The following is a 15,000-nucleotide window of genomic DNA, read 5'->3' on the forward strand; positions in this document are numbered from 1 at the left end:
GTCACTTGCACTCGACAGTTAAAATAAAAGTTATACCCCCATCACACTGAATTCGCTCTCACTACGTCCCGAAAATTGTTGCCAAACGGACTCAAACGGTGCCCGAACGGAATGGACGTCGTAGGAACCTTTTATGATCTGTTTATGAACTCCATGGATTTGCTAGGATGGGAAGGATGCTCCAGAACTTTGAGCCTGCTCAAAATTTGTTGCCGTCCATCCCGTCCTGTAAGTAGACGGAGTAACAACGTATGTAAAACGAGATGGACGCATTACAAACAGAACTGCTGTACTTCGATCCTATTAGGGACCTGCTACAACGTGGTGTAGTCAGGCGTCTATTGGCAATACGTTTGCAAATTGACCCGTTAGTACCACATTTTCCCCATTCGCAGACAGGATGAACTCGACCGCACTGTGTCCTTAGTAAGTTGTTATTCAGACCAAAGGGATTCAAAACAAAAACACAAGTTCTGAGCAAGTTAGCAACACATTTCTACACGTTTCTATAAGTTTGCAGTAGGTTCTTAGTAAGGTTTACTCGTTGTAGTAAGTTTTTGTCGTTCTTTCGCTGTTCTTACTATTCCACTTTACCAGTAGTACGATCACACAAGTTATGATATAAATACCCGCCGTTTCCTCACTGGTTCATCATTTGAGATCATTTCTGGCATTCTACATCTGTTTTTCAAGGTTTCCCAGAATTATGATTAATTTTGCAGCTCTTAACATGGTGAATATTAGTTTCATGCAGTTCTTGTTGGAAGCAGAGCAAGAGTACATTGCGATGGTAGAGCAAGAAAGAAGAAGGAAAAGACCAAGATCATGTTGGGTGAGGAACTCGCTGAAACCTGAGAGAAGAATAGCTGTGGAACATTATCATCACTTGATGGAGGAGCTCCACCTGGATGACCGAGAGTCTTTCTACAACTTCTTGAGAATCACCCCACCAATGTTTGACAAACTTTTTGTACACATCACCCCCTACATTCAAAAAGAAGACACTAACCATAGAAAGAGACTTGAATCAGGGATGAAACTTTCTATCACCCTGCGTCATCTGGCAACAGGAGAGTCTTAAGCCACTCTGCAATATGATTTCCGGGTTGTCAGGAACACAGAATCTTTGTTGGTAAAAGAAGTTTGTGATGCGTTGGTGATGGAGCTAAACATGAAGTTATTACATGCCCTTTTGACAAAGACACTTGGACAGAAGTTGCAGAGGAGTTCAGAATGCATTGAAATGTCCCACACACCTGTGGTGCCCTGGATGGGAAACATCTCACCGTCAGAAAACCTTCAAAGACAGGTACCATGTATCATAACTACAAAGGCTTCTATTCAATTGTCCTTGTGCCCCCTTGTAAATAGATGCTGATTGCAATTTCATGTGGATAGATGTTGGTGCTCAAGGAAGCCAGTTTGATGCCCAGATCTACTACCAATCAAAACTGAAAGAATGGTTGGAAGATGAGTCCACTGGCCTCCTGACATCTTCGCCCTTGCCAAATGACGTCCAGGACTTTCCCTATTTTCTGCTGGGAGATAATGTTTTTGACAGCCATACTCAGGCTGTCAGCTGACAAGAGAAAAATTGATAGCGAATTACAGGCTCTCTAGAGTTAGACATGTGGTAGAAAATGTATTTGGCAGTATGGCCCAGAGGTGTAGAGTACTCTTTTCAACAATGCAACAGATGCCAGTGACTGTACAGACCATTGTTGAAACTTGTGTGTGTCTTCACAATTTGATCTTACTTCGAAATCCAGCCATTCAGAACATTCAACTGGATGCTGAAGATGGTGCTCACAACCTCAATCCCTGGTGCCTGGAGAAAATATGCCAATCTGCCAGATTTAGACGTCCCACAGGGACGCAACACAGACACGAATTTTGCAGAGACAATGGGGCTATTTAAGAGATTAACAGCCCAGCAGGACGTGTGCCAAATTCTATGGTATCAGAAAATGATTGAAGGACACTGTTTTTTGTCTAGTGTCTAGACTATCTGGGTCGATACAAACATAAACATTTATTCGAGACAAGAGTAGGTTAACTAGGTCAACTAAAGTGCCAGGTTGGATATCTTTTCGATTTTCTTTAAAATAAAAGATAAAATAAAGGATTGTCGTTTGTAGTCATTGGAATCGCCCCTAAGAATACAAAAACAATTAAAATAACAAGATAAAACAAGAAAATTATTCCAAATATATTAATATCTGCAGTCATGGGAATTTTTTCCCAAGGATGAAAGAAAAAGTTCAAAAGAGACGTGGTAAACATAACACCGGTGTTCGAGCCATTGAAGTTTCACTGTATTGGAAATGACCATCAATGTATTCAGCGATTGTTTGATATATTGAACTTGAAGAAAATGCATAATGACAAATGCCAAACATTTTTTTCTGTACTTTTGTTGCATCATTTGTCCATCATACAACAAATCGAAAAAGGCAGAACCCTGTCTCATAGACACCACAATAGATGTACAACCATTACTCTTTCTTACGTTCACAAAATCAGTTTCTCATGAATTTAACATAATTACTTTCATGCTGTATCTCAGCTTATATACTTAAAACGAAAAGGTTAGTCAGTATTTATCAAATTCTCCAAAAAGGCACAGGTCAGCAAGGTATTCAAAAACTTGGTATATGGTATATAAACCATTTATTTTATCCTGTGTCAAGTCGACAGGAGTTCGACTCAAAACGATAACAGCTGTCCATCGGATTTATAATATCAGTTTTACCAGCGCTGTGCTGCAACTGCATTTCGAGATTTTCATGGACAATTGTTCTTGTTTTGAGTCAAGTGCCTATCGACTTCATGCATGACAAGTCAAAGATTTATGCACCTTATATACATTAGAGATTTGGTTGAATGCTTGTATCTTTAAGAGAACTTAAGAACTACTGATTAATTTTTTTGTTCTAGCCGTCGGACTAGAACTTCATTGCAATTATGTTCCACACGCAATAGCGACGAGATGAGGACGTAGTCAGAACTATAATGAACTGTCTGTGAACTAGGTGGTCGAGTTACGAATCAGTAAGAATAGGTTTGAACCTACTGGGAACGGAGTAGAAGAAAGTTGTGAACGGATCTAAACTGACCGCCAACGGGCTTGGACTGCTTGGAAACGGTGTCCGCCTGATCTGAACGGGCACCTATTTACGATCGGAACTTATACGAACGGATTGCGGACGGGATACAGATATGATGGACGTATTGGGAACTTTTTATGAACGTACTACGATCGTGTTTTAGACATTATTAAGCGAAGATTACGCGTTCTATCCCAACCGCAACCCGTTTTATGATTTTTTTTAGGGCGGGATAAGGCGTTCCAAGAACTGGTTTGGTGACAGGGGTTTAGATAGCTACACATTTTAATTAGTTCCCCTCTTAAGATACCACTTGTTATCGAAGCGAATGCTCTGATTATCGGTAGTAAGACCTTCTGAAACAATGATGGTAGGTTTTCAGTTAACTTTCAAAAAGGATTAATATCATGCCTGGAATAAAAGTGACCGATTGTTCTGACATCTTCAAGGAAGATTTCTCCGTCACCACCTTTAGTTCTTTTGTATATTTGAACAGCAATTCAATTACTTCCAGGAAAAGTGTCCATTGAGTAAAGACATCATGCAGCGTTGAGGCAGAACAAATTAAGAGAATTTCCTTAACCCGAGAGCTTGAATATTCTTCTCTGACTTCTTTGCGTGTTCATTATGGTAAACCGAGGAAAGAACGACCTTGCCAGAGAATAAAACAAAGGCATATGCCATGTTGATGCTAATCTTTAATATCATTATCTTCCTCGAAGAATGGGATAAAAATCATAATATCAATTTGGCTCATAATCAAGAAGTATCCACAGACTGGCAACAGTGCCGCAACCAACATGAAGACTGGCCGTTAATCAGGAAAAGAGGGAATTGGAAGAAGTCATCCAAACGTTTCCTGGAAACAAGCAGCTTAAATCATTGGTTCTCACTAAATATTAAAAAATTAACTTACAAGATGTGAGAAACATGAAGAAAGAAGCAAAGGCTCTTGGTAATCTTTCCGAAATTGAGGATTTTTTGTTTGGTGTTATATAGGAAATGAAGGGACATGTAAAAGTAAATTTTTCAGTTGACGGACACAGTGTGATTGAAATTATCTCTTTTGCAGCTAACGACATGATTGACATGCGTAGAAAATAGCTAGAACTTATTTGTATTGATATTACTAACAAAGTGAATAAGTACAATATTCCGTTTTACTTCTCGTGCAAGACAATTTGGGTGAGGAAGATCAGTATTCTACGCTTTCGTAAGAAGAGAGGCAAGTTAAAAGATCAAAAATACTTTTCAAATGTTTTGTGACATGATGGAAGGTGTTAGCCATACGAAAACACTAATGCTAGATAAAAATCAGAATGAAATACAAGCAGTTAAATCAATCTTTCCAGATGTTACTGTGCTACTTGGTAACTTTTATGCTCGAAAATACTTTGAGAAGCTTTTAGAACTATTTGTTAATCTTAGTAAAAAGAATTAAATATCTTGTACTCTAAATCACTAGTGTACGCAAGGAATGAGACAACATTCAGTGGGTTGCTAGAGACGTTAAATGAAGAGAGCAAAATCCATCAGGTTGTGGCTGATAAATCGTTGATATGCAAAGAAATGTTATTTAAGGAGTGACATATTAACTTTTGGTAACGATACGAATAATCGAATCGAATCGAATCCTGGTATGGGAAACTGAAACATCTGTTGTCTTCCTCTTCTTCAATGGCAGACTCCACCCGTAAAAGTTTGCTCCACAGTGACAGACTTGACGATGAAAGGCGTTATAATCAATTTCTAAGCAAATGCACAGTGTAGTTGCAAAAATGTTACCAGCAGAGTTTGCAACTAGAGTTCAGGAGACAGGGCACACCTTCGTCACCAAATAATGACCATGACCCCAATCCTTCAGTATTTAGAACGAGATCGTCAGATGAAGCACTCCCTGTCCAAAAAGAGACCCTAACCATCTCTCAACAAATGCAAAAAATTAACGCTTAACTGCCTGTTGTCAAGTGTCGAGGTCGACCGAAGGAATAAAAAACAATAGGGTGATTTAATTCAAGTTCTAAAAAATGGAAGCGGCAAATTTAATGGAAGTAGCAGAGCCAAGAAATCTGCAAGGTTTAGCTAAATATGCGGTAAAATGAATAAAAGACGTGCATCTCTTTTTGTTGTAAATGGAATAAAACACTATCTCTATGCGAACTAATTTCAACTGAATTCTTTCATTTTAATTGCTGTTTTAATATCCCATTGTCATAAAAACGCAATGTACATTTTAGCAAATATAATGATCTTTTTATTGCGCTTTATTAAAATAAAAATTCATGCAAAAGTCGAGACGTACTGAATTTACGAAAGACCAAGAGTCTAGACTTAGTTTATTTCCGATTTCCGAGTGCAAATAACATTGTTATTATCACCCCCGGATGCAAATACCAGTGCGTTAATTTTACCTCCGTGTGCCAATGCCCACGTTCCTATTATAAACACTAAGTTACAAATATCTTTAAATGTCCAATTCGTTCTACTTCGAGAATATCACCAAAGGAGAATTTTAATTGTTAAATGATTCAGCAACTGGGTGATTTGAACAACCATCATTACGGATCAAGAATTTCAATCGACGTCGGTAACTATTTCGTTGTCTAAGTAAGCAATAAGCTGCACATACGTATGTGGAGGTATTTTGCTAAATATTAATATCAGCCCACGCCAATCATGATAGCCGATTTTTGTTGCTCCATGACATTAATGAGACTGAAAATGTTACTTTGATTTTCAGAATGCTTTTAAATAATTTTAGATATTACGTTCAGATGTTAAAAAGACATGATTAACTATTTTGAAGATTAAAATTAAGCATTTTCATGTTGCTAGCAGGCATTAACGAAATGAAAATAATTTGAAGAGTCCTTAGGTTATTCTAGATGCAAAACGATATTGTTAGTTTACTGGAACTTCCGCAAAAGGTATTAAAATCCTCTAAAAAAGTATTTTGAATATTTCTGCTGTCTTGATATATTTGAAGGATGTGCAGCATAACTTAAAATCATGAGATAACATTCAGAACTAATATATATGGCTGACAGAATGACATATTTCAAATGAGAAAAATAGATATGTTTATTCTATCTTGTCTTGACGTCTAGATCAATAAATGAAATAACATGATGAAGATCCATCCACATCAAAGGATGGGGGTCTGTTTCGCTTCGAATATTTGTCAAGTAAGGAAGATCTGCTTCACGATAAGACATCATAAAAAGCTTACTCACGTTGGAAGAACTTGAGCTCAACGATATTGAGAATATTTCTTGGATTTGAAGGCGATAATGCTAGTGTGAAAGGGGGCCCATGTCCTAACGACCAGATGTCATCATCAGTGGCCGTAAGGACACCCAGTAAGGAAGGAGGATCTCCTTCCGTGACGTGAAGGACTGTAGGAGGAAGAAGACGAGGGGGACAGTCATTCACATCGGTGACTGTGATTGTGAGAGTGGCTGTCGATGTCAGTGGTGGATCTCCGTGGTCCATGGCGAGGATTCTGAAGACTTTCTCAACCTCACTGTCGGACTCCCGATCCAGTGTTCGGTAAAGTGTTACGCTCCCAAGTTCGTCCATCCTGAGGGTATCCCAGCGTCCGAGAACTTGGTATTTCACTTGTCCCCCTTTGCCCTGAAGGATATAGTATGGACAAGGATTATGTTCTATAGATAATGTTGAAAGGAAACCTGCAGGACGGGAAAGAACGATGAAATGATCGTGACTGTTTATTGAGAAGCTTAAAATCTATAAATATTTTTTCTTCACTAATGTTATTGTATCATTTTAATTGTAAACTTTTTTCTTCTATCTGTTCATTACCTTTTTGGAAGGTTAACGTCTGAGAGAATATGAAATTCATTCATCCGCTAACTGCTAATTCAATGAACCCATTGAGTAAATAATTATAATTGCAAACCCAAGCAGAATTCCTATCAGCATTAAATCAACACCATGTACTACATTTTTTATTTCACCATTTGGTTCCATCTTTTAAGTACCCCTGTACTTTAAGATATAAACCCTTGTTCTAAGTATCATTAGCAATCTTTAGCATAGGTGCGAATAGTTTTCGTAATGATCTTTAATATAAAAATATCAAAATAATATACTGCAGTATTCCTAGGATGGTCGACTTAAAACGCATTATAAAGTCTAGCAAAACAAAGGTCTATGATAATTTAATGTCAAGAAAACATTAATGAATCAGTGGTTGTGATAAATACTATCATGTGAACAATGCCAGGTAAATATTGAGTTAGACTATGAAAAAGCAGAGGACTTTATTTCTGACTCAATTGATACAGGATTTTCTTTCTAACTCAATTAAAACAGAAGTGCCAAAATTAAAGTTATTTCTGACAAGTTGCCGAAAAAACGAATATAAGCATTTGAAACGAATCAAATAATGACATTATCATTATTACTTCTTATATATATATATATATAATATATATATATATATATATATATATATATATTATATATATAATATATATATATATATATATATATATATATATATATATATATAGATATACAGTGACTTAAAATATATAGTCTAGAGTACACTGAGAAAATTGCTAAAATTTATCTTTTCCTAAATGCTTTTCATAAATTCTTTACGAATATTGCAAAAGCAGTCTGCTATAATGATTCATTTCAGGAAACCAAAACTGAACTTCATTTGCATTTATGTCTAAACAATTAGCACGAAGATAAAGTGATAAAACCAAGGGCAATAATATAAGGTTATGGGTATTTCAGGGTCAAATGTTACAGGCGCGTTTCCTTTAATGTCTCAAGTAAAAGAGAATGGTTTTAGCGCCACTATCATGAGAACTACAGCGCTGAACTTAACTCGTTTAATGTGTTCATTCATAAACAAATGAGCAGGAGTTCTAAATCGTAAATGCTAGTATCTCTCTACATGTCGGAATAGACAGAAAGACCCGAGAAGGCTGGGTTAACAGGGCAGTAAAACAAGGATGAAAGGAAGTAATCTTGGAAATAATGGGAGTTTCTCTGTGACTGTATAAAATCATGAATAGCAATACAGCGAAGAGAGAGAGAGAGAGAGAGAGAAGAGAGAGAGAGAGAGAGAGAGAGAGAATATTTTATGAATGGTTTTGCTCTAGATGTGATCAAGATTACCTCGTCGATGGTAGACATTTTGGCAAAGCAGTGAACACTTGCTTATATTTTTATCTTTACTCCTCTCTTTCCCTCCACCCAAAGTCTTGTGACCTACAACAGACTCCAACAGTTAGGTACACAAACCACTGATAAGGACGACACAAGCACAAATTTTGATTCACCCATCTGCCCCTCATGAGTCATTACATTGTTCAGGAACTAAATACAGGTCATCCAATTGTAAGCCACACGAATTACCATTTGCGCTATGATGCACTTCCGAGAGACACTGGGGTTCGATCCCGACGTGGGTCAGTAATGTGTTTCTGTGAAACATATGCACATTATTCATGGATGATGTGCTACCAATGGACTCACTGCTGGTTTGGATGTTGGGTAAAATTTACCGGTAGGTTAGGCAACAGCCTACTCAGGAAAACCTCAAGTACAGTAGTACCTTGGTTCCAAATTCTGTACGACCTGTGCTTTTTCATTTCAGAGACTGGGTTTAGATCTGATGTGCGTCAGATTATATATTATATATATATATATTATATATATATATATATATATATATATATATATATATGCGTGTATGTGTGTGTGTGAATTTTTATCACATCGCCGGGATACATACACATGCGTTTTAAGCTACACACGTCCTTTAATATCCCCATTCGCTCTACCTCGGAATTTATATACTTCACATATGTAACCGAAGGAAATTTTTTTAGTTGATAATAATTTCGTCCTCTCGTGGATTCGAACCAGCGGGCAGAGAGGAAGTAATGTCACTGAAGTCATGATTTCTCCTCTGTCCGCTGGACCGAATCCACGAGAGGACGAAATTATTATCAGCTAAAAGATTTCCCTTCGGTTAACATATGTGAAAATATGCAATTCCGGGGTAGAGCGAATTAGATATTTAAAAGGACTTAATAGCTCGATGATGTACATGAATCACGGTAATGTGATATGATATATATATATATATATATATATATATATATATATATATATATATATATATATATATATATACATATATATATATATATATATATATATATATATATATATATATATATTATATATATATATATATATATATATTACCGTAAGTAATAATGAAGTGAAGGATAAATGATAAGACAAAGAAATGAGAGACACTGCTAGTGGTTAGAAAAGCAGAAAGTGGGAGGGAAGACGAAGCGTGGGTTAAATTACATAGGGGAATATAGCAAATTCATTGGGGAGAGTAAGTTGTTCTATTAGAAAGTGAATGCGGAGCAAAAGTTTGGTTGATATATGTAGATCTTGAAATGAGATATGGCATTGGAGGGATGGCCTCTGATGGCATCAATATTTTGAGTAGGCGGGGTGAGTGATTTTCAATGCTTGTTGCTTGTGGAGATACACGAAAGGTAGAGCTGAGTGGCGTGGAAGTCAAATCGAGGAAAAATCTTTTGTTTGTCATAGATACCAGCGTACCTAAAAAATGTGAATAAAGTCGGCAATTTAAGAGTGTATTGTGACTATTGTAATTGCATATCTATTTGTGTGTGCTTGTGTATGTATCTGTAGCATAATACTGAGTATAAGCCTCTCGCACATCAACGTAAAATACCCCGAAAAAAGGGCAAAGCTGCTTTATTTAAACGGCAACGATGTAATTACGGGGATCGGCTTGCCTAAAAAACCCAAAAAATATGAAACATATTCGATTTGCTGAAAAAAAAAATTCTATGGCTTCGTAGAGCATTCAAGAATGTGTCCACGAAGTATTATGCTAAAATTCGCCTTACTTTTCTAGTTATGGCCTCTAATGTAACAATAACTTTATAACCACAAAACACCAGTAGCGCAAATGATTTAGACTGGTATAGTTTTTGGGATATATTTTACGAAAACTTCCTTTGAAATGGAATATATAATGTCAATAATATCCTAATTGGCACATCTTAGTTATTCCTAGACAACGCATGCATCATGAGTCATGACGCTCAGCGCGTGGCCACTGGCTAACAGTTGCCTATAATTATAAGGTCGCAATTTTTCACGCTCGCTAGCCTTGACTGAACTGTGTTTTCTCGGGTGTTTTTTAGTTTTTCACCATGCCTAAAAGGTCCAAGACTTCACTTCATGCCTCTAAAATGCGGAAAAGCCAAGTGGATATGCTCATCGAAGAAAAAAAGAACAGAGAATTCAAGAAACTAGTGCCATAGAGGGGAATGAAGCGACGACGAGAGAGAGAGAGAGAGCTTCCGCGCAGCAAATGGCGTACGCTATGATCTCTTGCTGACCAGAGACCAACCACTCCACCCCTAATCGTCTCTTTATTCGTTCATCACTGCTAAAGGGCAAATATATTTTAGAAGAAGAAAGCAGTAGATCGGAGGCTGATATTATCGACGATAGTGAAAATAAAATGATAATAATAAGTGAAGCAAGACTTGAAAAATTACTTGAATCACGAATACCGAATTGTGGATGCAAAGTAACTCCGAGGATCCATTTGGCAAGGGATGGATTTGTGACGCTAGTAAAAAAGATATGTCCTAAATGCAGAGGGAAAATTATTTTAGAACCCGCAAAATGCCCACCAATTTCTACAGAAGGAAGGAAGGCTCCAATTTACAAAACCAATGTGGCAGTAATCTATCATTCTTTGTTGGAAGATTATGGCACAAAGATAATCAATTAATATTCCTATTCATAATAATTTTCAAATTATTATGAAATTAATGGTAACACAGTCTTTAAACCTTTTTTTATGTACCTAAAACTTTGAAGGCCCGTTTCTCAAAACATAAGTTTTTCGCCTTCAAAATGTATCTCCTCCCTTAGTATTGGACCAATCTAAATGAAATTTCATATATAATATCGGGAAACATGGTAGATTAAATAAAAAAGCCGGGGATTTTAATATTTTTCCGGGAAAATTTCATAAGAAAAAATTCATATCTCGAAAAATAATTGAAAAATAAAAAATCCCCGGCTTTATATCGAAGGTTCATATGTGTTTTATACGTGGTTCAAATCTCATCCCTTAAAACCAAAAAGCAAAGGAGGAGAATGCATTTTGAAAAATGGCCATTTTTGGCCAAAAAATGCTCTGGCGTCACAAACCTAAGGTCACTAAACAAAAAATTTTTTCCCCCAGAAGTTCCACACAATATCCTTTTACAAACCCCCTATATATCAACAACCTGTCGTTAAAAAAGTCGGAAACCGGCCGATCCCCTTATGTAATGCGATGATCAGGAGAGGTACTTAGGAAAGTTTATATCATTATTATAGAGTTATTGTTATATGTAACCACATGCTTCATTTGAATGACTTGACCAAAGGATTCTTGCGAGAGTGCATTGCCTGAGCCAGTATTTACCTTATCAGGATCCGTGGCCGTCATATTCACGAGAATTGTCCCCGGGGCTGTGTCCTCACTCACTGACAAGTGAACTGACGGGCTGTCAAAAAGCGGAGGGTTGTCGTTGCGGTCCTTCAGTTTAACCCCGACCCAGGCAGTGTCCTGGTGTCGGGGATCCTCCCATCCCTCTTCTCCCTTCAGATGAAAAGAGGAATTAACATTAAACTAGTTTGCAACAAGAGTTTAAGGTAAGAATAGGTACGATAGCGGTATGTTTGGCCAAATCTCTTGGAGTAATGGTACCTCCATTCGGGGTTAACTTTTGTTGAGTGATACATTATTTTCGTTGGGTTAATTGAAGACGAATGCTTATGCTTTCATTAGTGATCCTTCAAATACAATTGCATAGGGTGTCCGCACGTGTAGTCCTTATCATCTAAGAAATGATCTTATGCCTAAAGTGTGTATATACTGTTAGATGACAAGTCTGAGTTTCTAAGGACAATTTCCATAGACAAGATGGGTTTCCATTCGATCATGAGAGCTGATATAAGTGATCACGTCTCCAGGACAAAGGCCATTGTGTAGCATGTTAACCAGATGTACTGCTATTATGCGAAATATCTCTAATCAGCATCTACGAAAGAAGTGAGCGTCTAGGATGAGCTCAAAAGGATATTTCAGGAAGTACAAAACTGTAAGATGAGTTCCTAATTTCTTGTATAAATATAAAATCATTGATTGTTACCATAAATATGAAAGAATGTGTATATATTTAATTAAAAAAGACAGATATGACTGCACAGTCTGTTAATGAAATATATATTTGAGAAACCCGCTAGTTTTCTTTAATATTATTATAAGAGATATTAAAGTTTGTTAATAAACGTACAAAACATTGATATGAATTCAAGGTGATTTCCTTCGAATGCTTTTAAAATTCAATTGAATTCTTGGAAGAGTATTATGACAGGGGGTCTACAGCAGCTGAGTGGAAAAGCAAACTCTGAGGCGATTCCAGTTTAGATAAAGGAATTATGCATGTAAAATGAAATACATTACTATTCTAAGGTGAAGTAATTACACGAGGGATAAATAAAGTAGGGCTCGAATTAAATATATATATATATATATATATATATATATATATATATATATATATATATATATATATATATATATATATATATATCTCCACTCTTAGGAAAATGGATATCTCGACGGATGAAAAGGTTGCGAAAAGGCCTTTCAGTATCTCTCACCTTATCAGTGACTTGTACCATAAATCGGAAGCCCTTTCGATGTCCCTCGTCTTCGTAATCAAGCTTCTGAAGGGCGTAGAGTTGTCCCGAGGCTCCTGATGACCTGATGCCAAAGCGATCCCAACCGGGACCACTGTCTTTCACGATCTATAATGTAAGAAAGAAATAAACATGAAGAATTGATTCTTAATTGGCAATTTATTTTTCATTGTTAGTTTAATGTAAAAGAAAACTATTGAGGTGGCGTTGTCTGTCCGTCCTCATTTTTATTGTCCGCCCTCAGATCTTATGAACTATTAATGTTAGAGGGCTTCAATCATCCTCCAATCATCAAACATATCAAATTACAGCCCTATAGCCTCAGTAGTTTTCACTTTATCTAAGGTTAAAGTTAGGCCTAATCGAACGTCTGGCAACGATAGAGGACAAACTATCATCGGGCCTTCGTTAAAGTTTCATACAACATTATACCGAGACCATCAAAAACTAGATATATTTTCGGCCTCTCCAGAAAACTCGATTGCGCTTAGGATATTTCGCAATTTTATTTGTTAGTCTTGTTTGCAATACGTGGTGCCAATTATTTCTTTGAATTTGGTTTCAACAGAGACTACTTTCTGTGACCTATGTCAATAGTCAACATATTACGACTAAACAGACATTGACTTTATGATGACTTTTGAGAATCATGAATGTTAACTACGATAGAAATGTGCTGTTCAATTCAGAATAATGACAACAATGAGGGACTACATTATTTGAAAGGGAGGAAATCGGAAGACAGGGGAAAGATTTGGCATATGATTAGTAGCAATTACAGGCGAATGCATGATCATGTTCGGTTACATTTTCAGCTATCGTGTAGAAAATATCCTGAGACCTGAATGACTTCAAAAGCTAGAATGTAATTGGTCCCCAATTAATTAATAATAATAATAATAATAATAATAATAATAATAATAATAATAATAATAATAATAATAATAATAATACCTTGCATTTACAAAAACACATCTTAGTATGCTGAGATAATCACTGATGTTTTCTGTATGATACGATCATTTTCACTTATATTACTCTTTCCCGGAATAAAACTGTTGTAGAGAAACTATGTTATAGAAAGACCTTCCTACTCGTCAGTAAATATTGGTCCCGTGTGGTTAAAGGTCCTGTGACTTCAATTTCCTTTCTGACGCAGGGCTCATCGACGGATTTCAAGGGTCGAGGTCCGAGCGTGGCCTTTGGAGAATACAATAGCGTCTACTCGTAGTGAAATTACAGCCAGATCTTCAGTAGATTGCGTTGGAAGGTAAGAGCACTTAACATGGCTACCTTGATTTCTCCTTTTTCTCTTCTAGAAAATTCTGTGGGAACGGGGAACTGGCTGTGAATTGGTCTGACGTAATTCGTCAGTACCCTAGTTCAGATATTTTTTTTATACTGGAACATTATTCACTGTGAAAGGATTTCTTTAAATTTTCCTTTTTCTGTGAAATAGAAGTTTAACATGGTAAAGGAAAAAAAAAAATATTAAACTTCCATATGAAAACTATTTTAAAAGATAACAGTTTCACAATTTTCTACGAGAAAAAAGTATTCAGCCACGTGTAAACCCTTTTCCCGTGTTTTGTTTTTTGAACCGACATATTGTCTGTGTAATAAGAAAAACTTTTTAAATCAAATTTCTCTCTCTCTCTCTCTCTCTCTCCCTTCAGTTGCATAGAGTCGAAAATGTTATTGTATATCTGCCGTTACCGATATTAGATATATTCTATTGCAATATACCTCCTGTATACTCGATATAAATACTGTGATGATGAATATTGTTTATTATTGAGAAACCTTTTATAAAGCTATGAATGAACCTATGTTACCCAAGAATGAGTCATGGAATGTACCTAATAGCCATTTTTAATGGAATAAAAAAAAGTTTTGCTTTGACTCTCTCCTCTCTCTCTCTCTCTCTCTCTCTCCTCTCTCCTCTCTCTCTCTCAATGTTTGCAAACTAGATTTCGACCACTTCGCCAGACCAGGTTAGACTTTTGTGATATGCAAAGTGACTTTGACGTCAACAAATACCCAAATGAAGGCGGAAATTACGTAAGAAAATTGATCAATCAACTTC

The 15,000-nt window shown here is 36.5% G+C and overlaps 1 protein-coding gene across 1 annotated transcript in view; it reads right to left on the reverse strand.

Annotated features, from left to right (window-relative positions):
- LOC135195392 (neural-cadherin-like) overlaps positions 1-15,000 on the reverse strand; it is a 258,134-nt gene that overhangs the window by 51,412 nt on the left and 191,722 nt on the right. The window contains 3 exon segments of the mRNA XM_064221649.1: positions 6,341-6,740; positions 11,632-11,808; positions 12,876-13,022. Of these exon segments, the coding sequence (XP_064077719.1) occupies positions 6,341-6,740; positions 11,632-11,808; positions 12,876-13,022 (724 nt within the window).

The sequence above is a fragment of the Macrobrachium nipponense genome, chromosome 16 (genome assembly GCF_015104395.2).
Source record: "Macrobrachium nipponense isolate FS-2020 chromosome 16, ASM1510439v2, whole genome shotgun sequence".
Classification (NCBI taxonomy): domain Eukaryota; kingdom Metazoa; phylum Arthropoda; class Malacostraca; order Decapoda; family Palaemonidae; genus Macrobrachium; species Macrobrachium nipponense.